Below are 25,217 nucleotides of genomic sequence, written 5' to 3' on the forward strand. Positions count from 1 at the left end.
GGAGAGTCCTGAAAGCAAAGGGATAAGTGATGCCTGGACCGGCCAATGGACTCCGGGGCCAAAGTCTCCCCTTACCCTCACATTCTTTCAGTCCCTGATTGCTCCCAGATCATACTTTGGATGCAGAAGAACAGCAGCTGCAGGCGGGCAGAGCTCTGGGAGAGGAGCTTCAGAGTGAATACGGACTACCTCTGCACTGGCAGAGCCGGGGACCACGTCCCAACGAGCAGCCCCCAAGAAGGCTCCAGACTGGACCCCAGACCCCAGAGCAACACCCCTCACCAGCGGGCCTTCCCGCCGGGACCGGTTCCTCCATGAGGCCCCACCCACAACCACTGTCTCCCTCTGGACTCCCAGTCCCGGACTCCCAGCAGAACCCCTCACAGAGGACTCAGTTCTACCCGTCCTGGGTCTACACTGGCACCGATGGGAGCCTCCTCCCCAGGTGCCTGTGTCTACACAGCTGTAAGATAGGTGTGTGTTCACACCACAATTCTCCAGGCCAAATACAGAAGTGGGTAGCCTTTCCCTTCTCCAGGGGATCTTCCCAACCCAGAGATAAAACCCAGGTCTCCCACATTGCAGGCGGATTCTTTACCAGCTGAGCTACAAGGGAAGCCCAAGAATACTGGAGTGGGTAGCCCTTCCCTTCTCCAGGGGGTCTTCCCAACCCAGGGATAAAACCCAGGTCTCCCACATTGCAGGCAGATTCTTTACCAGCTGAGCTACAAGGGAAGCCCAAAAATACTGGAGTGGGTAGCCTTTCCCTTCTCCAGGGGGTCTTCCCAACCCAGGGATAAAACCTGGGTCTCCCACATTGTGGATAAATTCTTTACCAGCGGAGCCGCAAGGGAAGCCCAATTTAGGATTTCCTGGTGGCTCAGACAGTAAAGCATCTGCCTGTAATGCAGGAGACCAGGGTTCAATCCCTGGGTCAGGAAGATGGAAAGAATTGACAACCCACTCCAGTACTCTTGCCTGGAAAACTGCATGGACGGAGGAGCCTGGTGGGCTGCGGTCCATGGGGTGGCAGAGAGTCGGACACGACTGAGTGACTTCACTTTCACACCAGCAACAACCCTCGTGGTTCTCAAGGACCTGGTAAACTCGGCACCCCCGCCTCCTCACAGAACCCATGGGACCACGTGAGGTCGTTTCTCGGCATCTCTGAGCGCATATGGAAAAGAAGCATTTCTGGAATTCTCGCCAGGGTCACCCATTATGTTGCCCGCCCTGCCGGCCCTCAGCTGTCTTATGAAACTCCGGGAGGTTCTGTGGAGATCTCACCGCCTGCGGGAGGCTGGTGAGCCCGTTTTGGCTCTACCACAATGATATTGTAAAACACTGTCCTTTTTAAAAAGCAATTAAGACGTGAGGGCAAAGCACCGTACATGCATTTGATTCTGGCGACACGTGAAAAACGGCTTCAGGGTCCGCGTTTTCCCCACTGACTCACCCAAGAGTTAAGTCACGGCCTCCAGAAACCCCTCAGTCGGCCTGTGGCGACGCCTGCTGTGTGCCAGCCCGGTCCTCGGAGGGCGGCCGGGGGAGCAGCCGGGGAAAGGGCTTCCAGGCCGGGGGTGAGTCCTACCGCGGACCCCGAGCAAGGGCCGGCAGGCGGGCGACCACGAGTAGAGTCCGCCTACTTGGTTTTAAAAGAACATTGACCGCCCACTTCCTGAATAGTTCACCCCAAACTTTACAACTTTTGCAGGCGCTTCGGCAGTGCCAGAAGCACTCGGGCTCAGAGAAGAGTGGAAACTATTTTTGGCATCCAGAAGGGCGGCTGTGGGCCGCCGAGCGCAGTCGGCGCCTGGATCGCCGACTGCCTTTTCCGAGTTTGAAACTTTCTAATCAGGGGTGCATCCGAACAGGCCTCCGGCGACTCAAAGGCATCGCGGGCGGGATCCCCAGGGGAGCGCGGGGGTGGGCGCGCGGTGCCAACTGGAGCGCCGGGTCCCCATGGCCCGGCCGCGGCGCAGCAGCTGGAGACGAGGGCGGGGACGGGCCCCGAGCGCACACCCGCTTGGAACCCGGCTCCGCCCGCGCCTTCCCGCACTCGGAGCGCGGCCCCTCCCGGAACGCGGCGCAGGGGAGCCCGAGAGAGCCGTGCGTCCACCCGGGCCCGGGCCGGAGGCTCTCCGCGCCCCGCCGGACGCGGGTCAGAGAGGGGGCGCCAGGAGGGCCCCCCGGAGCCCGGACGGGGGTACGGCGCCCTGGGCAGGAGGGGGAAGCGCCGAGTCGGAGGAGAGGGGGAGGGGAAAGGAACGCGGGAGAGGGGGGCGCCGGGCTCTGGGAGGACGGGGCCCGAGCGGGGCGGGGGAGGAGCGGGCGAGCAGTAAGGCTGGCGGGGCGGGGGGCTTTCCCCGGCGGCCCCGACGACTCCCCCGGCCCGCGGGGACTCCGAGTTCCAAACAAAGGCGGCTCCGGAGGCGGCGCGCGCTGCGCTCAGGTCCGCCCCCCGTCCGGCCACGGAGGACAAAGGCCCCGCCGCACGATCCCCGGCCGCCCGGCGCGCCCAGGTTCCCGGGGCCCTGCCCCCGGCGCCCCGCGCCCCGCCGCACTCACAGGATGGAGGTCTGCGGCGCCACGGCGGGCACGGCCTCCAGCAGCAGATGCATGCAGCGCACCGTGGTGCGGAAGCAGAGGCAGCGGCTCGGACACCCGTTGGTCGGCCTGGGGGCGACCTCGGCCAGCGCCCCCCAGCACCAGCACAGCACGAGCGCCAGCAGGCAGGGGCGCGCGGCGCGCACGGCCATGACCCACGGCGCTCGGGGCGCTCGGGCGCGCGGACCGACAGCGAGGGGCCCGGCGCGTCCACCGCCGGCTCCGGACTGCGCCCGCCCGCCGCCCAGGCGCGGCCCACGTCCCAGCTGTGCGCCGGGGGCGGGGGGCGCCAGCTGTGCACATGCGCGCGGCTCCGCCCTTCCCGCCCCCACCTCCCCGAGGGCCGGGGCGGGGCGAGGACCTCCGGCCCGGAGCGCGGCGGCGGGGCGGTCCCAGCTGCAGAGGACAGGTTGGGCCCCCGGGGTCCAGTCCCAGGTCCGCGCTCACGGTCTGGGGCCTCGCCTAGCGGCCGTTGCCACACGTGTGCAATAGGAGCTTTTGTTGTTTCAGAAAACACTGTTAGAGGACTTCGCAAGTTCCAGGCAGGATTCCAAGCTGTTTCTCTCTCTCTCCCCTCTCCGCCTTTCTCTCGCCCCCTGCTTCCACCGTGTCTCTCTCCGTCTCTCTGTTTCTGTCTGGCTGTCTCTGGGAGACCTGACCCCAGACAAGCCGCTGCAGGATCAGAGCCAGGGGTCGGGCTCCCTGCCCGGGCCCACGAGGCCTGTTAAGCGCCTGCACCTCCTCGCCTGTCGCCCCCTGCGCTAGCCCCAGCCCTGCCCTGCGGACCCCAGGGCACGGTGAGAAGCCTGGACGTTTGGCTAGAGGTCTGTGTGCAGGGCTGGCCCAGGTGGACGCTCGTGAGCTTTAGTTTCCTCCCTTGTGGCCACGGCTGGAAGAACCCACTGGGCTTCCCCAGGGGGCCCTGCTGGAGCCCCCAGAAGACACGGTGGGGGCCCTGGGCCCGGGCTGCTCTTTTCTAACACCTGACTCCTGAGGGTCCAGTCACAGCTGAGGAGGTCCAGTTCAAAGCTGCACGGTCACCACGTCCCAGGGTTGGAGAGGAGCCTGGGTCTGTTCCGACCCCCACTGTCTCCTGGCGGGTCTGACCACCAGCAGAGAAGTGGTCTCCCCAGGCTGCTGTGGGGCTGGGGCAGCGGGCGCTTGCCTGTGTCAGCAGACTGCCACCCCTCCGTGGTCCCCAGGGCCTGGCTATGGGGGAGCTGAGCTGGGGGCTGGCTCTGGCCCCCCGGAAGCTGGCGTGCCTGGAACCACTGGGAGCAGCCTTCCCAGTCTCCAGGGGCCCAGACACGTCAGCCAGGCGGCCTGCGTGCTCACAGTCACGAGTCCCCCGGGGCTTCACACTCCTTCCCAAACGCTGTCTAATTGCCCCACATGAATTTCAAACTTAGGTCAGAAACCCCAAATCTCACTGTCCCTGTTTTCTTCTGAATCTCTGATGAGATCCTCTAAAGTGTTTCACCGGACCCTCCAGCCCGGCAGTCGCCCGGGAGGTCCTCACCCACCCATGTGAATTGAAAATCCCTGTGGATTCCAGTTGTTCCTTGTGTCTCGGTCAGTTTCTGTTCTTCCATCCTCCCCGCCATAACCACCAGCAGTCCCGGCCCGGCCCCTCGCCCTGGACCCCCACTAGGACCCCGCCTGGGCCTGCCGGCCCCCTCCCTGCAGTGGGCAGAGAATGTGGTGCTGCTTTGACCCTGCCGCCCCTCCCCAAGCCAAAAGTCTCCGGGCCCCTTAGGTTTCAGCGGGTCAAGGCCGCTTTCCAACCACCCCAGGAGCAGGCATCCGCTGCAGCATTCGTCCTCCGCCCCTCCGTCTGGTTCAGCACCAGCTGGGGCTCACACGTGTCCCTCAGGCGGGGCTGTCGGCCCTGGTGGTTTGATCAACGTGAGTCCAAGTGTTGTGCTGAAGGTGTTTTGTAGATGAGATTGACAATGGCGAGCCTGGGCAAAGAGGAGCTCCCTCCGTAATGTGGGGGAGCCTCATCCACTCAGTTGAAGGTCTTTAGAGTAGAAACCACTGAGGTTTCCTGGAGAAGAGATTCTGCCTCACGGCCTCAGCATCCGCTGCCCCGTGAATTTCCAGCCTCCTGGCCTGCCTCTGAAACGTGCTCCAGCAGTGCCCACACTGCCGGAGGGGTTCTGTGAGCTCTACCCTCCCCCGCCCTCCGCCTGTCCTCCTAGCCTCCCGGCCTCCCCTCCTCCCAGTTCAGCAGGGACACTCTTACCTACTGGGCTGTCTCTGCTTCTGCACCTCCTGGGCCGTGTGTCCCACGTCCGCCCTCTAGAGGCCCAGGGAGGCCTCACACCTCCAGGATCTTGACGTTCTCCTGGTTCACTGCGGCCATCAAAGCTCCCCAGGTTTTCTGTTGCCCAGGCCCACGTGACTGTTTGTATTTCTCTCCGCTGACCACTTCGCAACCTCGTTATCTGCCCTCGATCCTGTTATCTGTCCTACCTAAGCATTGCTTCCTGGCGTGACTGTGCCGCTTGCTTAGACATGCACTCCAAGAGACCGGGGTCCCCGTGGAATGCTCTGTGCTCTGTGAGCAGCACCCCGAGCGCTGCAGTGCGTCACTCTGCTGTGAGGATGGGATGCCCACCCTCCCGCTGTCTGAGCGCCGGCTCAGGGCTGGGCCTGCACGTGACTGCTGTCCGCATACTCTAGTATCTAAGCTCGGTGACATCCCGAAGAGATGTGAGTATCCCTAGTTTGCAAATGCAAAACCCGATGCTCTGTGAAGAGCGTGGTAGCTTGTCCAGGCCCCATCGCTCATGACGGGAAGGGAGGGGATGGGATGCTGACTCGGCATCACCCCCGCCAGGCCCTGACCCGGAACCTCACCTACTGAGCTGACTGGTGGTGGGGGCCCCCTCCTGCAGATCACTGGGCCCGGCCTGTGTCCCGCTGGTGCCCGCTGGCCTTCTCTGGAGACTCGCTAGGGCCGCAGGGCCCACACTCCTGGGGACGCCCGCCCTCTGGATGCCCCCGCAGCCACGGCCCGAGCTGGCAGAGGTGACTGACGGCCAGTCTCTCCCTGCTCATCCCCCACACCCGCCCCGTGGCCCCCCTGCATCAAGCTGTGCTGAGGAGACACCCGCGTGCCCGAGGGGCCCCCAGGGACAGCCCGCACTTCCTGCTACTTCCAGGACGAGCCTGCCTTCTGTCTGCCCATCACTCTTCAGGAGTCTGTGAGGAAGGGAGCGTGCGGTTTGGAACAAGACAGGCTGGGCGGCAGCCTCCCAGCTCCGTGACTCCGGCAACCGTCTTCGCCCTCTCGGAGCCCCGGGCTCCCGCCTGTCACGGGACGAAGCCGTCTCACACTCACAGGCAGTGCTGAGGACCCGGCGAGAGGTGTGGGAGCCCCCCCCCACCCGCCCGGGGACGACTGTCCTCCTGGCGGGGAGGCTTCCCGGGTCTGGAGGCCGGGGGGCCATTCCCAGACGGTGAGTCAGCCCTGGAAAACCTGGCTGTGCCTGAGACCGCCCCCCACCCAGGGCCTCGCCGGCATCTTCCTGCCCTGCGTCCACCCACTTGCTGGCAGCCAGCGGGGAGGGCGTGGAAGTGCTCCAGGGGAGGTGCTCCTGGGGAGGTGCTCCTGAGAGGTGCTCCAGGGAGGTGCCCCTGGGGGGAGGTGCTCCGGGGGAGGTGCTCCAGGGAGGTGCTCCTGGGGAAGTGCTCCTGGGGAGGTGCTCCTGAGAGGTGCTCCAGGGAGTTGCCCCTGGGGAGGTGCTCCAGGGCGTCATGGTGGCCAGCAGAAGGCTGACCCGACAGTCCTGGAGGCCAGAGGTCAAGGTTCGCTCCTTCCTGCCTCTCTGCAGTCCCTGGTGCTAGGCCGCACACGCTAGCCGTCCATGGCCCATCTCCAGGAGTGCTTCCCCCGGTCTGGCCTCATCCCCGTCTCCCTGTCCTCGCGGGGACACCCTGGCTTAGGGCCTGGGACACCCTCCCCTGATGCTGGCCACGTCTGCAGCGAGCCTGTTTCAGAGCAGGTCACGTCCTGAGCTTTGGGCAGGACTGGGCGCTGGACAGACAGCCATGCAGAGTGGTGATGAGCCCGGGTCCCTGTCCCCATGCCGCCCCCCCAGGCTGCCCCCGCTGAAGGAAGGGAAGGACCCAGACCGGGGTCTGGTTCACGGGGAGCTCCCTGCGGGGATGAAGGGGGCGGGGTCGTGCCGGCTTAGGTGTGGCTCCCTCCCAGGAGCAGGCAGGGCTCTGCGCTCCAGAAACATCTGCAGATAAGCCTGAGACTCCAGAGTGCAGGGCTGTCTGTGGAGGACCTGGGGGCACAGGCGGACACGCAGACCTGCACGCCTGTGCTCTGGGCCTCACCCCAGACAAGGATGTCGGCCACGCTGGGCCCCCGACCCCGCTCCAGGGCCATCTGATACCCCACCCCAGGAACGTGTGCAAAGCCCTGTGCACATGAGTCCTTTTATTGTCCTGAACTAGAAGACTGCTGCTCAGCAAAGTGGGCCTGAGGTCAGCTTGTCCCCAGTTACAGCCCTCCCAGTTGACAAGTGCCTGTGTTCAGTGTGACCCACACGGCTTCCTTTCCTGCATCCACTTGTCAAAAAGCTGCTGTCCTTATGTCAGCTACAGCCTCTTTTCTTACATTTTAAAAGAAGAGGAGTTGTTATTTAGTCATTAAGTTGTGTCCAACCCCACAGACTGCAGCACGCCAGGCTTCCCTGTCCTCCACCGTCTCCCGAAGTCTGCTCAAACTCACATCCGTTGAGTCAGAGCAGATGACTAAATACACCTGCTTAGAGTCGTTTTAGGCTGAAATCAACACAGCCCCAGTGGGCTCGGCCATAGGGCTATGGCCGCCCCTTAGGAGCTGGGCCCGCGTGGCTCTGAGGGTGACCGTCAGACAGCCGTGGGCCTGGCCCTGGAGCCCGGGTTCCCCGGGGCGGTGTCCTCCAGGGCTCCCGTGTTCTCCTGAGATGCTTGCCCCCCGCAGCCCTGGTGGCACTGGGCGCAGGTTCTCCAGCAGGAGCTCTACCATCCGGGCACCCCTCCCCAAGGGTTTCACCGCCCAGGAGGCTGGTGTCACAGGACCGCACCCAGACGGACTGTCGCAAGCTGCCACCCTCCCACCCCGCCTCCCAGACTGTCTCTCTTACAAAGGCCCCTCGAGGCCTGTGTCCTCCCCACCGGAGGAAGGCACTCATGCGCTCTGTCCCACCGGGTGGGGCCCGTGTGTTTCTCCCCGGACCCCCGTGCATGCTCTCCCCCCGCCTGACTTCCGCGCCTCCTCCCCTGCCTCCCCGCCAGGAGTCAGCCCATTTCACAGGCCGGCCTTCAGAGCTGCCAACGTCAGGGACCCTGCTTCCCGCCCTCCATGCCTTTGAGCCCCGAGGCGATGGCTCACAGGCAACCCTCCCAGAGACGGCAAAGGCAGGGACCCACCGCTTAGACTGAGCGCTCTCTGCCTGCTCTAGCTCGTGGTCTGCTGGCCGCAGGCCCATCCCATGCCTGGGAGCTGGACGGCAGGCCCGGGTCCAGAGGGTCACAGCCAGAGGGGGGCTCTCAGGTCCTGGGGAACCGCCAAGAGGGCGGCGGCTCCCTGCCGCCATGAAGAAGGTGCACACACGTGCACAAAGGCCCGAGACAGACGTCTGAAAGAAACGGAAAATGGGAAGTCGTCGTCTTCTGCAGGCGGGCTCAGACTGTGGTTCCACCGCACTCCTCACCTGGGGCTGTCCTGGCGCAGACTCCAGAGGCTGTCTGGACTCGCTGACCGCCCCAGCCCCCTGCGGCAGGTAAGCCTCCTCCCCCTCCCTGCACTGACTGAAACTCCAGTCGCCTGAGGAATGTTCCAGAAGGAATGTCACGAGTGGGCGCAGGGCAGGGGTGGTGGGAGAGCTCCTGCACTGCCGTTGGTGTCTGGGGGGCCCAGACCTGGACACCCGCAGAGCCCTGAGCAGGGTGTCAGCCAGCGTTCCCCGCGTCAGCCGGCTTTCGGGTCTTCTTGAGGAAATCTTAGCAGAGCGCCACAGGGTCAGCGTCTGCTGTGAGGAGCCAGGCTGAGACTAGAACTTCCCTCGGTCAGTTCAGTTCAGTCTCTCAGTCGTGTCCGACTCTTTGCGACCCCATGAACTGCAGCACCCCTGGCTTCCCTGTCCATTACCGCCTCCTGGAGTTTACTCAAACTCATGTCCATTGAGTTGGTGATGCCATCCAACCGTCTCATCCTCTGTCGTCCCCTTCTGCTCCTGCCTTCAATCTTTCCCAGCATCAGAGCTTCCCTGGTGTCCCTTCAGCACTGCTTTCCTGGGCTCCCCTCCCAAGCCGGGGCCTGCTCCTGCCCTCCTGCTGCCCGCCTGCTGAAGGCTCTGCGCCCGATGTGAGACCAGGTCAGCAGGAACGTCTGAGCCTGGAGCAGAGGAAGGTTTACTGCGGGGCTGAGCCGGAGGAGCAGGCGGCTCTTCTCAGGAAACCCAGACTCCCCAGTAGGCTTCAGGGGGCAGCTTTATGGGCAGGATGTGGGATGGGGGGTGCGGGGTGTGTGCCTTCCTTCTGGGGGTGGTGGGAGATCAGGGCAGTGCCCGGGACCCTGGGCTCAGCCTGCAGTCCGTCCTCCGGGGCGGGGGCCTCGGTCCCTGCAGCAGTGCTGCATGTCCGGCGCTGTGAGTCCTGGGGGGACAGGACTCTGCCCCCCAAAGGCTGCACCTTTGTTTCCCAGCCGCCCCTCCCTTCCCTGATTGGCTACTGCTGAAATCTGCACTTGGGAGCAAAGAGAAGGGCTGGGAAGCTGAAGCCTTTTTCCAGCGACAAACAGGGGAATGCAGAAAACGTTTCGAACCCGAGAGGACCCCACAGGGTCCTGACCCTTTTCACTCCTGGGTTATCAGCTGGGGGCCCCTTGTAAGATGACTGATTAGCAAGAGGAAATCAAAAGTTTACCCTGTACACAGGGGAGGCGCCCAGGTGGGGAGCACCTTAAAGAGAAGCCTTGGAATTCAGGTCTAAGTACCGTCTTCAGCTGGGCTTCCCGGGTGGCTCAGATGGTAGGGGGTCCACCTGCAATGCAGGAGGCCCGGGTTCAATCCGTGGGTGGGGAAGATCCTGGAGGAGGGCATGACAACCCACTCCAGTATTCTAGCCTGGAGATTCCCATGGACAGAGGAGCCTGGCGGGCTACAGGCCATGTGGTCACAGAGTCGAACACGGCTGAGCGACGAACACTTTCACCATCTTCAGTTAAGCCTGAGAAAGAGTGTTTGGAAGCCAGTTGCAGGAAGGGGACTCAGAATGATTAACAGATACAGATACGGTTGTCATGCAGACTTAAGTCTCTGGTGATTTGGTATCAGCTTTCTCTCCTGGCTCAGACAGGAGACCCCTTACAAATGGAGATTTCCCTTGTGAATGAAAAAGCGTTTCTGCCATATCATAAACAGTGATGCAGACAGCCGGCCACTGAAGCTGCCCTTGCACCCCGATGGTGAGTCCCCAGGGAGCCCGGAATGAGGACACCCTCGGGGGGAGCTAAGAGTGATGCTTTGCTGGGCTGACTTGCTGAGGACTTGCTGGGAGTGAGTCTCAGATGGCTCTCAGGGAGAGCTCTGAAGAGGTGAGGGAGGAGCCAGGATCTATGGGAGCTTTTGCAACAAAGACCAGGTGGTCAGAGCATCAAAAGATACTATTAATTACAGAAAACCAAACATCTCAGGTTAATGAATTTAGCCCCTTTCTATGAATGGGAAGAGGCAAGAGTCAGCTCACTGACGTCACTCCCTTGATGTGCAGCTCAGCTGTGGGGCCGGTGTCCTGGGCTTACTCGCCCTGGGCCCCTCTGCCCTGGGGTGGCTGCAGCCCCTGTGTCCCCACTCTGAGTCCCCCCAGGACTCACTTTCCCAGGCGGCTATGGCAGTTGGGCGGCTGCAGGATCGTTGGTCTGCTCATTCGAGCATTAGTTGCTCAGTCGTGTCTGACTCTGTGACCCCATGGATTGTAGCCCTCCACGCTTCTCTGTCTGTGGGATTCTCTGCAAGAACACTGGAGCGGGTTGTCATGCCTCCTCCAGGGCACCTTCCTGCATTGGCAGGTGGGTGCTTCACCACTGGGGCCGCCTGCAGAGGCTGCCACGCAGCAGCGCGTTCCGTCCACAGCCCTGCAGGCACAGTCTGGCGCCGGGGGGTGAGCGCCAGAGCTCTGCAGGTCTTTGCTCAGAACCTGGAAACCCTCACCTTCAGCAGGAGTGAACGTAAAACTCTGAATTAAAGTGTCCAGAGATAAGAGTGGAAGACACAAACCAATGAAACAAACCCAGATGGAACCAGCAGGGACCACGATGGTGACAAGTCTGACCTCCAGCAGAGTCCGAGTCTCATTCAAAGCTGGTTTTACTACTTTAGACACTAGATGTCAAACCTACCAGTGGCCGTGGGAGGATGTAGACCGAAGAAGGATGAAGCGGGGTGGCAGCCGGCTCCCTCGCAAAAGCCCCGATGCCTCCCGGTCGTCAGCATCGCTTCTCCTCTCTACTCCTGAGAATTAAACCGCCCTTTCCGGGTTGGGCGAGAATTGCTCTGTGAACTTCGTTCCTGCTTTTCTGTTCTTTGGCCACTGAATAAAGCCTGCTCTGTGTTGATCTCGACTTTGGTTTTGGCTGCTCCAGCCTGAATGGAAAAGGAACGTCTCCTGCCAAGGCAGGGAGCCGTGGCCTGGCCGGGGCCTGAGTAGGGTCCCCACAAATCAATTCGGTAGCACGTGAAGGACCCTGGCCCAAGGCAGGACCAGACTCGGGGGGAGACGCAGCCTCAGGTGGGTGGGGAGGAGCTAAGACACTGAGCCCTCATCTGTGGATGAGGATGAGACAGGCTGAGATTCAGATCCAGACTCAGGAGACATGCTCTCATTCTGGAAAGTGAAAGGGATTCTCCCCCTTGTTCTGCAGGAAAGAAAGAATTCAAAAATGTGCCCATGAGCTAATCTTTCAAGCTTTTATCAGATAAGACGAAAGTATTTAAGAACGTTTTCTAATCAACACTTCACTGGATTCCCAGAAATATTTTTGGCAGTACAGCAAATGATAAGATGTGATTCCCAGCACAAGTGAACTGCAGAGTTCCAGCTCCTCCAGCCCTGGAGACGTGAGGCGGGAGCAGGAAGTCTGGCTGCCCATCAGTGTGGCAGCAGCTGGAACACAAAGCAGGTGAGGAAGGGAGATCTCAGGGAGACACGTGGGGGCCTGCATCGGCGGGTAAGGGAGCAGTAACACCTGTGAATATTGATGTGAAACGAAACTCGGGTTTTGTGACGAGACAAGGAAAAGTTAAGCATTAAAAGTTTTCTCTGCCCTCTGGCCTCCTCTCCTGCATAAGGCATCACCCAGACCACCACATCAGCAGGAATACCCACTCAGCTAAAGAGCAGCCTTCTGCCAGCATCAGCAAGACGACTCTTTACCGACAGCACTTGTTAATCTCAGAAGAGGTCACGTGAGCCACCGCAATGATGACATTTGGATCTCACTATGTACTGTTAATTTGCTGTAGAGCCCTCTGTCTCAAAAATCGGGCGTAACTGTCCCTTGATTTCTGGTGGGTGGAACAGTTCTCAGGGCTTTCCGAGGTGCTCTTCAGGTCATAATCCATGAATCTGGCTCAAATAATGTTTTCCATTTTTTTATTAGATCGACTGATTAATTGTTCTTCAACTTTAATGTCTTATTTTCTAGATCATCTTGTTGATAATCTATTACCTTCTCAAATAATCTATTACCTTCTTGCTCCTTTATAATCAGGAACCTACTTCTGTTAAACTGAAAAAAGAAAAAAATCAACTGGATTGTCATTCCAAATCTTTTACCATGTCTGAGCTCAACTCAAAAATCTTTCCTTACTCAAAAAATAATTTTGAGGCAACTTAAGGAGTATTTATATTACATACGAAGAAAAAGCAAACATGTAGATAAGGAAAAGAAAGTCAGAAGAAAATTCAGAACTGAGGCTGAGATCCGAGTCTGGAGATGACTCTACCCTGATAAAGAGGAGATAAAAAGATAAAGAGGAGATCACAGCGTTTGGCCGGGCATGAGCCAGAGCTCCTTGGGACCATCTGAGAGGGCCTAGCACAGGATGCTGCATTGGACACGAAAAAGGAGCCCCCAAGACTTGGGATGTGTTGGCTTCATCATATCAGGCAGGTTTGCCTTACCTGCATTGATTCTGGTGGGAATTGATCTTCATGTTGATTTTACTTTCTGTTCAATTTGTACAGTGAGCAATAACTTTTGGGGGCATTTTGGTGAAAGTGAAAGTCACTCAGTCATGTCTGACTCTTTGCGACCCCAGGGACTATACAGTCCATGGATTTCTCCAGACCAGAATGCTGGAGTGGGTAGCCTTTCTCTTCTCCAGGGACCTTCCCAGCCCAGGGATCGAACCCAGGTCTCCCGCATTGCAGGCAGATGCTCTAACCTCTGAGCCACTGGGAAGCCCAGGAATACTGGAGTGGGTAGCCTTTCCCTTCTCCAGGGACCTTCCCAACCCAGGGATCGAACCCAGGTCTCCCACGTTGCAGGCAGATTCTTCCCCAGCTGAGCCACCAGGGAAGCCCAGGAATACTGGAGTGGAGAGCCCGTTCCTTCTCCAGGGCATCTTCCCGACCCAGGTAATGAGAGGGAGGTGCAAACTCCCAGTTACAGGGTGAGCGGGTGCTGGGCCAGCCACAGAACCGGGAGCAGAACTCAAGCTGCTGTAGGGCCTGAGGACCGTGGGCCCCACGAGCCCTCATCTCAGAGGAAAGAAAGGATTGTTGCTTCTTTCTGGCCCTTTCTCTGCGTTGTGTCTGTGTGAGGGGATGAATGCGGAACGTGACCAGTTCACGGTGCAGGTGTCCCACCGTCACACTGCGCACCTTCCACAGACAGGGAGATGCGTGCTGATTACATCCCAGGAGAGCTGGGCTGGGAGGGACGAGCCACATGCAGAAGCGAACAGGCTCCTGACCTGATCACTTGGAGAGAATCTGTGCGCCGGCTTTTGGGAAGAAACTTCTAGATCTAAAGCTGTGCAAACGTAAAAGAAGAAAGGACAGAGAATCTTGTTTGTTTTCCTCGATGGACCTTTTAACTTGCTTCGGGCCCGGGGCTCCCCCGCCTGCTCTGCTGTGCTGAGAGGTCCGCAGCGCCGGAGCTGAGCGTGGAGGGAGCGGACTGTCCCCAGACCGTGACGGCACCGGGCCTCTGGCCGCAGAGAGAGCCCCAGGGACCAGGCCCCAGGGAGCCGAGACGCTCTGTGCTCACTGAGGGCTTCTGCTCCTGGAGATAGGGTCCCAGGGGAGGGACATCCCCCCTTCCTTCCTGTGGACAGGGCTCCCGGGAGGAGGCAGGAGGCTGCTCTGGGCTCATGGGGAGCTGCCAATGGAGTCCTGGGCCCACAGAGCATCTGCTCCATCCAGGCCTCCTCACTGCCCAGGGCGGGGGCATGTGGTGTGGAGTGTGGGGTGACCCCAGAGCGCATGGTGCGGAATGTGGGGTGACCTGGGGGCATGTGGGGAGGAGTGTGGTGTGACCTGGGGGCATGTGGGGGGCACGTGGTGCAAAATGTGGGGTGACCTCCGAGCCTCTTCTCCCCAACACCCTGGAATCCTCACTCCGGCTGTTTACCTTCTAAAAAATCACTCCATGGTCCGGGGTGAGAAAAGCGTGGTCGCAGTCTGCCCTGCTGGTACGTGCCTGGCAAGATCCACCAGGAGGGCGGTTTCAGACCAGAGGCCCAGGGACCTGTGTGGGCTGCTCCCCCGTCACCCCATTCTCACTAGAGGGACCCTGGCTTCTGGTCCGCCTCCCTGCCCCCCACTTTGGCTTCCCAGGGACTAGTCATTCCCCGGCTTTGGTTTGCTACTCGGGGGCTGAAGGGGAGACCAGGACTGGACAGACCCCCCCCCCCCCACCCCTCAGGCTTGAGGGGCTGGTGGGACCACAAGAACCACCAACACACATCGATTTGACCCAGGCTTGTTGCCACTCAGCTGCTTCTTAACCTCTTTATCATTTTGTTTTCTGTACTGTTCACATTATCACAAGTATCACATTAGTGCGGATTTGTAACTGTCATTTCTGGTAACACCATGATGTTCCATAAAGTGCCTTTATTTCATCTGCTCCAACTTCCTCTGTACTAGGATTTTGGGGGTTGGTTTCACTTATTCCTGTGCATTTTCAATTGTTTTGGTATTTTGGGAGGGACATCTGGAATTACTGGGTCAAGAATTCTGCAAGATTTCTGACCTTGTTGCTAACCTGCTTTCCGTGATGTTTATACTGATTCTCAGGGCAAGATGCTTTCGACCACCAAGCTGAAAGATTTCAGTCACGACAGCAGCTCCTCAATGTCCCGTTATCTGCTTGAACGTCCGTGATCCTGAAGATGCGCCCTTTCACAGAGGTGCGCCCAGTGGTCTGAAGACCCAGAGTGGCGGGACCCTAAATCCCACCCCAGGAGAACACGCTCCATCCGCCCTGGTGCAGCTGAGCCAGTGCCAGGTGTAAAATACGGGCAACACCTGCCCGGGCTCAGAGGGCGTGGAATCTCGGAGCACGAGATGCTGCTGGGACTCTGGGGAGGCCGGGGAGCCGCTCGGTGCTGAGGGGCGAGGGGTGGCCCCGTGGCAGCTGCGAGAGCTGTGAGCCTCTGCACCCCAGACCCAGAGAGATCTGTGATGGACATGAACCTTGGGATGTGGATGCATGCTGCATGATGACCGTGTCCATCGGGAGGGGCGTCTGCATCTGTGAGGATGTCCCTGCTCTGGGGGGATGCCCACATCAGACATGATCTCAGGAGGAGATAGTAGGGGTGATGGCAAGAGGTGTCACGGTGGCGTCCAGACAAGCTCAGGGGCAGCGCCTCCGGGACCCGTGCGATCTGTGCTCACCGGCCTCGGGGTAGACAGATCAGCCTGCGGCAACGTTGTCACGGAGGCGGCCATGGCTGGAGAGAAGCGCCCTGGGGCCCTGCCCGGCCCCAGACCCCACGCACCCTTCCAGACTCAGTGAAGACGCACACTCAGGTAGAGACCCTTCGTGCTACAAATGTGGTAACACCTTTTTTATTTAGAGTAAGATGTGTTAACATCCAGCATGACAAAATTTGTACAAAGTTCACAATTTAAAAATGAATATCACTGCAACTTGTGATTCCACACATTTATAGCAAAATTAAAGTGTCAACAAACCCATGCCGTGTAGTACAAAAATAAATCAAACTTCAGTTCCACAGAGAGCACGATAAATATTTATACAAAATTCTGTCTTAATAAATGATTACTTAAATTAACTTAGAAATGAATATGAACAATAAGTTATAATAAATAAACTCTGATGACTCACAATAATTCCATATGAAAGGTCAGCATTCTAATATGTGACACTTTTGTGATCCCTATATAATAGTCACAGATAACTTTGATTTGATATTATGTACCAACATTAGATGAGCAGCAGATTTGTGCTTAAAACCCCTTTCCATTGTACATAGGTGAGAACAATTAGAATCCCAAACTGATACTACCTATTACGCTACGAAAAGCATCACTATAATTGGCAAAGAAGCTGCAGACAACGACGGGGCGGGGAGATGCATGTGCCGATATGAACAACGGGGGCCCGCGAGGAGGCCGGGGCCCCGGACGGGGTATGTGGTCGCAGGTGGCGAGGCGCACCTGGCTTCAGCTCTCAAAAAGGCAATTCTGAGCAGGGCAGCTACAACTAATCACCCAACAGAAAGAGGGCCCCGCAGAGAAGGCGCTGCGGCGCCCGAGTCATTACACAATCTTCTCCCAGCTAATTATTAAAGTCCTCCTGGAAAACTGTAAGCTTTTGTACAGTGAGCAGTATAAAGTGCCGCTGGGATGTACATGTATTTATACATATATATATACCGAGGTTGAGTATTGTATCAGAGTATTTGCGGTGAGGTCCCTGTAATCTCCCGTAGCGTCATCAGGTCAGCCGGGAGGCCTCCTCAGATTCCTCCAGGGTCAGAGTCACGAGGCTACTGACACGGGAATTGCACACCTCCGTACGGATATATAGGACAAGGTAAGTGCAAATAGTCGACTGGCACATTGTGGGGACAATGACCCTGTAAGTCCTGTTCTGCTAAAAATATTTTTTTTTATTTTTACAAAACCCATCTTTTTTTTTTTTTTTCATAACAAAATTTTAAAGTACTTTTGTACTTCCTGCATAACATCAAGACATGGAAGGAAGAATGCTATCACATGTAAATCAAGTCAACAGCAATCGGTAACACGACAGGTCGTCCCGGGGACGCATGAGGAGAGGGGAGCGCGGCGGTGGAAAGCGGTCTTACGCATGGCATCGCGGAGTGCAGTCGTCTGGGGAACAGTCAGTCTCCAGGATGGAAACGAGTCTGAGATGATCTAGTGTAAAGCAAAAAAGTGCTGAAGGGCATTTAGTTACTCCCACCGTCTGATTGCATTCGTTCCTAGAGAAGGTCACGACCGAGCAAATAAAGCTATGCGAACGTTTCTACGGCCCGCGGGCCTCCGGCGGGCGGGACCGCACGTGGAGCGCGCGCTCCCGCCTCTGAACTGGACGCGGGCTTCCTCGAAGCCAGCGCTGGGCGGGGGTGCTTGTCTGAGCCGCTTTCCCACCCAGGCCGGCCCGCAGCTCAGCCCGATCACGCGAGGACTGCCACGCCGTCTGCCTTTATCCCCCACGGGAAACTCACGACAGCGACAACAACAGGAATGGTAAGTGGATAAGGTGGAAGGGGAAAGAAAGAGTCTCAAAGGATCTTTGAGCGCAAAGGAAAACACGGATTCTGCTGGGTAACAGACGGTTCAGAGGGCAGGAGCCCTCGGGAGGGAGGAGAAGGTTGCTCCAAAGCGGCCGAGAGAGGAGGAGGGGTCTTCGGGCCGACCACCTCCACTCTGCCCTGTCTTAGCTGAAGGTCCCACCGTCACACCGCGTGACGCTCAGGAGTTAACTTAAAAGTGCTGTTTAAGCTGCTTTGAATCTTCTGCCAAGTTTCCATGGCTTGATGTTGTCTTACAATACATTACTTATCTCATTTCTTACAGTTAATCCATATGCCATTTCCTTGGAATGCAAAAAACCTCATTTATTGCCCCCACCATACACCATCCTCCTAAAACAAACAAACAAAAAAATCACATAATATTTCCAAGCATTGTTCAAAAATAAAGCATTTTTTTGCAACCAATTCTTGCTATGAAACAATATGCACACAAAATGTATTTCTTAAATTCCGTAAGATCCTCGAACATGAGGCAAAATGATAACATCTAAAAAGTGGCTTCAGGGCCACCAAACGATCATTCAGAGCTGTGTGTGTGTGTGTGTGTGTGTGTCCATTTCAGTTCAAAATACTAAACATTTAATCACTAAAGCATTAAAAAGAATGTACACTCTATTTATTTTGATCGGCTTACCTCTTCAGAAATATATATACCCCCAAATGTGCATACATTAGCAGCTATAAACATTACATGGCATGTCACACTATGTCAGCTTATATGAAAACGTACAAAAATGTGAATGTATTCCAAAACTATTCTGCAGTACTATCTTTAAAGCAAGACATAAAATCATTATGAAGTCTTGTAAGCATAACACTGTTTCAAACAGAAATAAATATATAACACTTTCTGGTAAATTACAGCAGCAAAGAACAAGAGGCATCCTTTTTTAAGCAAGATTCCATCACTACAGCAGCTGTTCAGACCTGAATTCCTCTCACAGCCTGCTTTATATTTTCCAGTAGAGCTTTATTTTCTGGGCTCTGATAACGGTCTTGATTTGTATACATGTCCGTCAAAGTAGTCACGTATGCATCAAAATTTTGTTCATTGATTGGATCCTACGAGATATTAAATAGTAGTTCATATGCAACTTTTATTTTCTTAATAGGATATTCACATCAGCATAAATTAGTATCCCAGCCTAACGCCACTGTCCTTATCTTACTTAAAAGGCCTTTCAGAGCAACTTAACCTTAGGGGATTTACCGATCAGCCCCACCAGAGCGGTTAACATTATGGCTTGGGGGAGGTACCGCAAGCGTCCGAGGTCTGGAGAACCACGAGGACAGAACAGACAGACAGCTACGCTAGGATGAGCACTGCGCGGCCCCGGGGGCCTCCGCCCGGCGCCGGGCACTTACCATGTGCGGCAGCTGGATGTTGGCGAGGCTGTGGATCAGAGACTGGCTGAGGTTGGCGAGCTCATGCAGGAGCGACTCATTCTGCTGCTCGATCACCTTGTTCTCCTCCTCGATGGTCTTGAGGCTGGACTCCATGGTGGTGATCTGCAACGCACAGACCGCGCCACATGTAACACGAGCCACCCCCAGCGGGAGGCCTCGGCGGCCCACGCCGGGGCGCAGCCTCTCCGCTCGAATCCAGAGGTTTCCGTGCGAAGGACTGGACGCTGAAGGGGTCACTTCGTGTGCTTTGAGTCCTCACACTGGAGCACGTGGCAAGTGGACCCTAACAGCTGGTCTGTCTGAAAAGGAATCGGTGCACTAGGGCGGGCTAGGTTCCCAGGTTCTGTCAGCTTTCATTCGGTCTTTTAAAAGCTCTTCTTGTCACTGTGCACAAACAATCATGTGAGGACTGGCCTTGCACCACCCAGGCCTTTCTGCTGGCGTGATGGGGCGATCTATCTGCAGTAGTGTCTTAGGACATGGGGCTAACACATCTTCTCCTTAGGCTAAATCTAATACTGCACAGAGACATCTTGAAATATTGCTTTATTTGTGAGTCACTATCCTCTCCAGAAAAACATCTACTTCTGCTTTATTGACTACACCAAAGCCTTTGACTGTGTGGATCACAGCAAACTGTGGAAAATTCTGAAGGAGATGGGAATACCAGACCACCTTACCTGCCTCCTGAGAAATCTGTATGTAGGTCAAGAAGCAACAGTTAGACCTGGACGTAAGACAACAGACTGGTTCCAAACTGGGGAAGGAATACATTAAGGCTGTATATTGTCACCCTGCTTATTTAACTTATATGCAGAGTACATCATGAGAAATGCTGGGCTGGAGGAAGCACAAGCTGGAATCAAGATTGCAGGGAGAAAAATCAACAACCTCAGATACTCAGATGATATCACCTTTATGGCAGAAAGCAAAAAGTAACTGAAGAGCCTCTTGATGAAAGTGAAAGAGGAAAGTGAAAAAGTTGGCTTAAAGCTTAACATTCAGAAAACTAAGATCATGGCAAATAGATGGGGAAACAGTGGAAGCACCGACAGACTTTATTTTCTTGGTCTCCAAAATCACTGCAGATGGTAACTGCAGCTCTGAAATTAAAAGACACTTGCTCCTTGGAAGAAAAGCTATGACCAATCTAGACAGCATATTAAAAAGCAGAGCCATTACTTTGCCAACAAAGGTCCTTCTAGTGAAAGCTATGGTTTTTCCAGTAGTCATGTATGGATGTGAAAGTTGTAGTATAAAGAAACCTGAGTGCCGAAGAATTGATGCTTTTGAACTGTGGTGTTGGAGAAAACTCTTGAGAGTCCCTAGGACTGCAAGGAGATCCAACCAGTCCATCCTAAAGGAAATCAGTCCTGAATTTTCATCGGAAGGACTGATGCTGAAGCTGAAACTCCAATCCTTTGGCCACCTGATGCGAAGAGCTGACTTAATTGAAAAGACCCTAATGCCGGGAAGGACTGGGGGCAGGAGGAGAAGGGGACGACAAAGGATGAGATGGTTGGATGGCATCACCGACTCGATGGACATGCGTGTGTGTAAACGCTGGGAGTTGGTGATGGACAGGGAGGCCTGGCATGCTGTGGGTCATGAGGTCGCAAAGAGTCAGACACGACTGAGTGACTGGACTGCTCGTCTCCGTAGTCACGAGACAGAGGTCCCTAGTGGCCTGTATGCTGTCACTGCCTCCCTGCCTCAGAGAAGGGTCTGACGTGGCTTCCTGACCGCTCTACCTTCCTCTAAAAACCCAGAGAGAATGTAAGCATTGCTGTGAAGCTTTCTGGCCTCCGCCTGCCGCCAGACAACCAGCCCTTACTCACTGCACAGCAGGCTGGAGAGCGGCCTGCTCTGCGAAGGTTGGAGGGACCCAGCGATGGAACCAAACAGGGCGCTCCTGGAGGCCACAGCGTGTGTGCCGGCCTCCATGGGTCCCCAGGCTGGCCTCAGAGGGGATGCGTGGAAACAGGACTGTCTGCCGTATGCCAAGCTCACAGCCTGGCGCCTCCAGACAGCAACATCCAATTGCCCGGAATTACCCGAATCTCTGCTCATCGGCTCTAAACTTTGATTTCTCACATAGGGTGTCCCTGCTCACATCAAAGGATCCCAAGTAGTTGGGGTCCGAGGGAGCCCCTGGCTTCACCTTTCTGAGTTTCACCAGGTGAAATCTGGCTCTCTGCGGATTCAGGAGTGACAACACTTATCAGTAGGCACGTCTGTAGGTGAGAGTGTTTCTCGGGGAAGGACACTCGTTGTCCGGGCTTCTGACCCAGCAGGGTTCAGATCAAAACCTAGCACCCCAGGGACTGCTGGGACTTGGGGCCCAGGTGGAACGGGGGGCGGACAGAGTGCTGCCAGGGGGTCAGCATACCCCGTGGCTGGCCCACGGGGGTGGAGGGGCTGACCGCGCTCCCGCGGGGCTCCCAGCAGGAGGGCGGGGCCACCGCCTTCCTCTCAAGGCCCACCCTGAGGCAGCCGTGGGTACCGGGCGTCTGGCATCATCCAGCCCAGGAGCGGCCAAGGCTGTCTCTGAGGGAGGAACGGCCCAGCCCTCCATCCGGGGCACCCAGGGCTCGGGGAGGGGCTGGAGGCAGCCTGTTCTGCAGCTCAGGAGGCCTGTGCTATCAGCTCAAGGTCCTCAGCCTGGGGAGGGCAGGGGGACAGGCCCCCCTGCTACTGGCAGCACCCTCGTCTACGTGTGTGATGAGCAGCGGAGGGACGGGGACCCGAGGACTGTGTGTGCACGTGCACACGGCCTCTAGCCCGGCTCAGGATAGAGCCAAGATGTGTAAGAGAGAAACGCAGAGCTAGCGATCACTGATTTGATGAGACAGAAGGTATACGTCATTCTACACTTGAAAAAAAAATTTTTTTTTTGGCTAAGCCTCAAAGCTTTAGGGCTCTTTGTTCCCTGACCGGGGATTGAACCTGTGCCCCTTGCCGTGGAAATGCCGTCTTCGCACTTGACCACCAGGGAAGCCCCTGTCCTGAGCACTTCTGATGGAGAGACCACTGAGCCCTTCTGAGCTCGGGACCCAGGACCCTGCAGGGACCCTGGTCTCCCGCAGCCTCTGCAGGAGGAAAACGCGGGTCAGACTGGCATTCGCGCCTTCGAAGCAGCAGAACCAGAGCCTGCTTTTGCACTGAAAGCTCACACGGGGCCCGCAGGTAATACAGATAAGGGCGAGGCTCGGGGGGTCTGGGCTCCAGGCTGGGGGTGGGGGTGGCAGGCGCCATGACCTTTGCCTCCTAACCACCCCAGAGGCTGGGTGGGGGGCAGTGTGTGGGTGTCCAGTGTGGTCAGGGGCCCCGCTGAGCTCTGCCTTCACCCCCGGTCACAGCACAGCAGCGAGAGCCTCCCCTTCCCTGGGTGTCACAGGCACCGTGGGGGCGGCGGGGGAGGGGGAATCTGACCACGGGGAGGGGGCCATCTATGCAGGACGGGGCCCGGTGTCACCTGTGACCACACCAGGGGGGCGGCTGGGGAGGGAGGATCTGACCACGGGGAGGGGGGCATCTATGCAGGACGGGGCCCGGTGTCACCTGTGACCACACCAGGAGGACGGCTGGGGAGGGGGGATCTGGCCTCGGGGAGGGGGGTCCAAGCAGGACGGGGCCCGGTGTCACCTGTGACCACACCGGGGGTCCCGCCCCGGAGCCTCGGGAGGCACAGCCCTGTGGACGGCTAAGCCAGGCATCCTGGACCTGCAGCTCTGCAGCCTCGGCTCAGCCGTTGCAGGGCACACACGTGGTCTGATGTGTGCACGTCCTGTGTGGCCGCTGTGAGCACGCGGGGTCAGGACGCGGCACCTGGGCTCAGGCCTCCAGCAGGGGCTCGGTGGAGACCAGACCTGGCCCACCCAGCAGCCTCACCGGGAGTCTGCGTGGACACGGGCGGCCCTGGAGCCCAGGGAGGGGTCAGTGTCCCCTGAGGGGACGGGCGGCCCAGCCTTTGCCTCCGAGGGACGAGCCCGCCCCCTGCAGTGACAGGCTACCCTCAGGACCCGCCGCTGGGAGCAGCGTTTCACTGAAACTCCGACATGAGTGAACACTAGTCCGTCAGGGGCCCCGCGGTGACAGCAAATTTTTCCGCTAAAATCACCTCAATAGAAGGTCAAGAAAAGGATGAAACAGTAAAGGGAAGACCGGGCGAAGACCCGGGGAGACACGCCCCTGGGGGCCTGGAGTCTCCGGGGCCACTCGATTGGGGGCCGCAGAAACTGTTACCTGAGTTCTGAGCTTGATCATGTCAGCCTCCATCTGGGAGTTGGACTCATTCAGCTCCTTGATCTCCTCGTCCAGCTGCTTGATTTCCTCGTCATTCTCTATGCCTGCGGGGACGGGAGGGTCAGAGATGCAGGCCCGGGGACTCTGCAGGGAGGACGGGGGGTGGGGTGGGGTGGGGGGACAGGGGGGTGGGTGTGTGTGTGTGTCTGTGTCAGAGACACCGGGTCAGGGCTGCCACAGGGAGGGTCACAGTCGGCGGGCCCAAGGCCGCCGCGGGAGGACAGGGGTCAGAGAAGTTGGGCCCGGGGACTCCGCAGGGAGGACGGGGAGTCAGAGACGCTGGGCCTGGGGACTCCGCAGGGAGGACGGGGGCTCAGAGACGCCATGGGGAGGACGGGGGCGCCATCACTCCTCAAGACGGGGAGCCGGGTTTGCCGTGAAAACAGACTCTTGAATGAAAATGAAACAGTCATGGGCTGTGTGTCTTCTCATCCCAGTGCAGTCCTCACAAGGAAGGCCCCAAGGAGGAATCAGCTGGGGGTCATGGACCCTCACAAACGGAAAGGTTTCATCTTCAGTGACGCGTGAGAGGGTTCACCAGAGCCTGAGACTGTGCCCCTCTGTATCCGGCAGTCACCCGGTGTCCCGGACGTGGGTGCTCCTGGCTCCGGCCATGACCCATCTGCTCTGCGTGCAGTCTGCCTCTCTGTGCCCCCATCCCCTTCTCCCCCAACTCTCGGAAGGAGCCAGGTGGCTGATGTATCTGAAAAGCAGACAGCAGGGTGCCCACCTCGCCAAGCTGGGATTCTGCAGATGAGAACTGATCCCCGCCCCCCCCCCCCCCCCCCACACACGACCGAAGCCCTGAGTTGCCGGGTGCTGGGCAGACGCTCTTGCGGAAGGCACAGGCACCGGCTCCAGGTGCTGGCCTCAGAAGCTCCCGGAATACAGACCCTGACTGGTGGGCACACCCCTCATCTGAAGGGCCAGCTTGGGGGGCTTTGTGGGGCTGGGTTCCAGGGGGCCAGGAGGTCTCTGTGGCCACCAGCTCCTGAGGGGGCCCGGGTGGGCTGCGGGAGGAACATCGGGGTGTACAGGGGTGTGTTAGAGTCCAGCTCTCCCAGCTGGCTGCTGCTGCAAGGCCTCGCTGGGGTCAGAAAGACCCTGGCCCGTGCGGTGCTTGCCCTGGACACCTGTGCTTGAGAGTCCTCAGGGGAAGAGCAGAAATCCTGCAGGTCCAGGTGCAGGACGGCCACTCCCATCACTTGCCCGGCGCCTGCGGGAGACTGGGGGCCGCTGTCCAGCTTTGCAGAGAGAGGGGTCCAGTCTGCCCCAGAGGGAGGGCCTCTGACAACCCAGAAACCCTGTGCACGCTGCACCAGGCGCCAAGCCCAGGCCTCGAGAAGAGAGCGAGTGGGGGTTCAGGTCTTCGCTGCTGTTTGTAGTGAAATGAAGGGGAAAAAAGACTCAAGAGAGTAAAACATCCTCCTGTAGAGAAGCCCATTTTTTCCAGGACATCACATTTCCTGGTGAATGTGATCGGGCGGGGCGCGTCATTGCGCTCAGCTTGATTTCCCTTTAATTATTTTTCCTTCTGAAGTGTTTCTTCCACGGATCTGTCTCAGGTGGGAAAGTTAGCCTCATGGGTGAGGTGGTCTCTAGTGCCCCCTTCCTCGGCCACGCTCCTGCCGTCATCCAGGGGACCCTGTGTCCGTGACCCTGATCAGCCCCTTAGGTCTGCAAGGCACTTCTCTGCAGCCTTTTACAGGGTCCAGAGCATCAGCAACGAAGTCTGCCTTTTTTACCAAACGCACCCGAAAAGCAACCCAAGGATACAATAGACGATACTGCCAGTACTAAAATGAGATCTACCCTTTCTCAGTGGTGGACTGCTATTTCCCCTTCTGTATCTGTGACCAGGCCTTTTTGGAAATCCCTCAAAATTAGGAGCTAGGATCAACTGAGTTAGTGTATACTAAACCAACCACTTGGGAGGTCTCCATCAAGGCGGTGGCTAATGTTATTGTTCTTCTGCAGTTGAAGGTCAGGTACACCTCAAGGTAAGAATGCATAAAAACAATCAAGGTAAGTGCATAAAAATCCTGATTTGTGAAGCAACTAAATCATGAGTTAATTTAC

The 25,217-nt window shown here is 57.6% G+C and overlaps 2 protein-coding genes across 4 annotated transcripts in view; both read right to left on the reverse strand.

Annotated features, from left to right (window-relative positions):
- Nucleotides 1–2,774, reverse strand: part of PXDN (peroxidasin) — a 66,839-nt gene extending 64,065 nt beyond the window's left edge. For all 3 annotated transcript variants that reach the window (XR_009696342.1, XM_061163249.1, XM_061163248.1), the window contains exon 1: nt 2,569–2,774. Coding sequence is in view for 2 of the 3 variants with exons in the window: in XM_061163249.1 (XP_061019232.1) it covers nt 2,569–2,759 (191 nt within the window). In the remaining variant the exon portion in view is untranslated. The remainder of the gene's footprint in view (nt 1–2,568) is intronic.
- A 15,573-nt stretch (nt 2,775–18,347) lies between these two features.
- MYT1L (myelin transcription factor 1 like) overlaps nt 18,348–25,217 on the reverse strand; it is a 387,004-nt gene continuing 380,134 nt past the window's right edge. Inside the window, exons 22-24 of the mRNA XM_061163968.1 lie at nt 23,079–23,182; nt 18,792–18,935; nt 18,348–18,488 (exon numbers count right to left, since the gene is read on the reverse strand). Coding sequence (XP_061019951.1) covers nt 18,348–18,488; nt 18,792–18,935; nt 23,079–23,182 — 389 coding nt within the window. The remainder of the gene's footprint in view (nt 18,489–18,791; nt 18,936–23,078; nt 23,183–25,217) is intronic.

This window comes from Dama dama, chromosome 16 (genome assembly GCF_033118175.1).
Source record: "Dama dama isolate Ldn47 chromosome 16, ASM3311817v1, whole genome shotgun sequence".
Taxonomy (NCBI): Eukaryota; Metazoa; Chordata; class Mammalia; order Artiodactyla; family Cervidae; genus Dama; species Dama dama.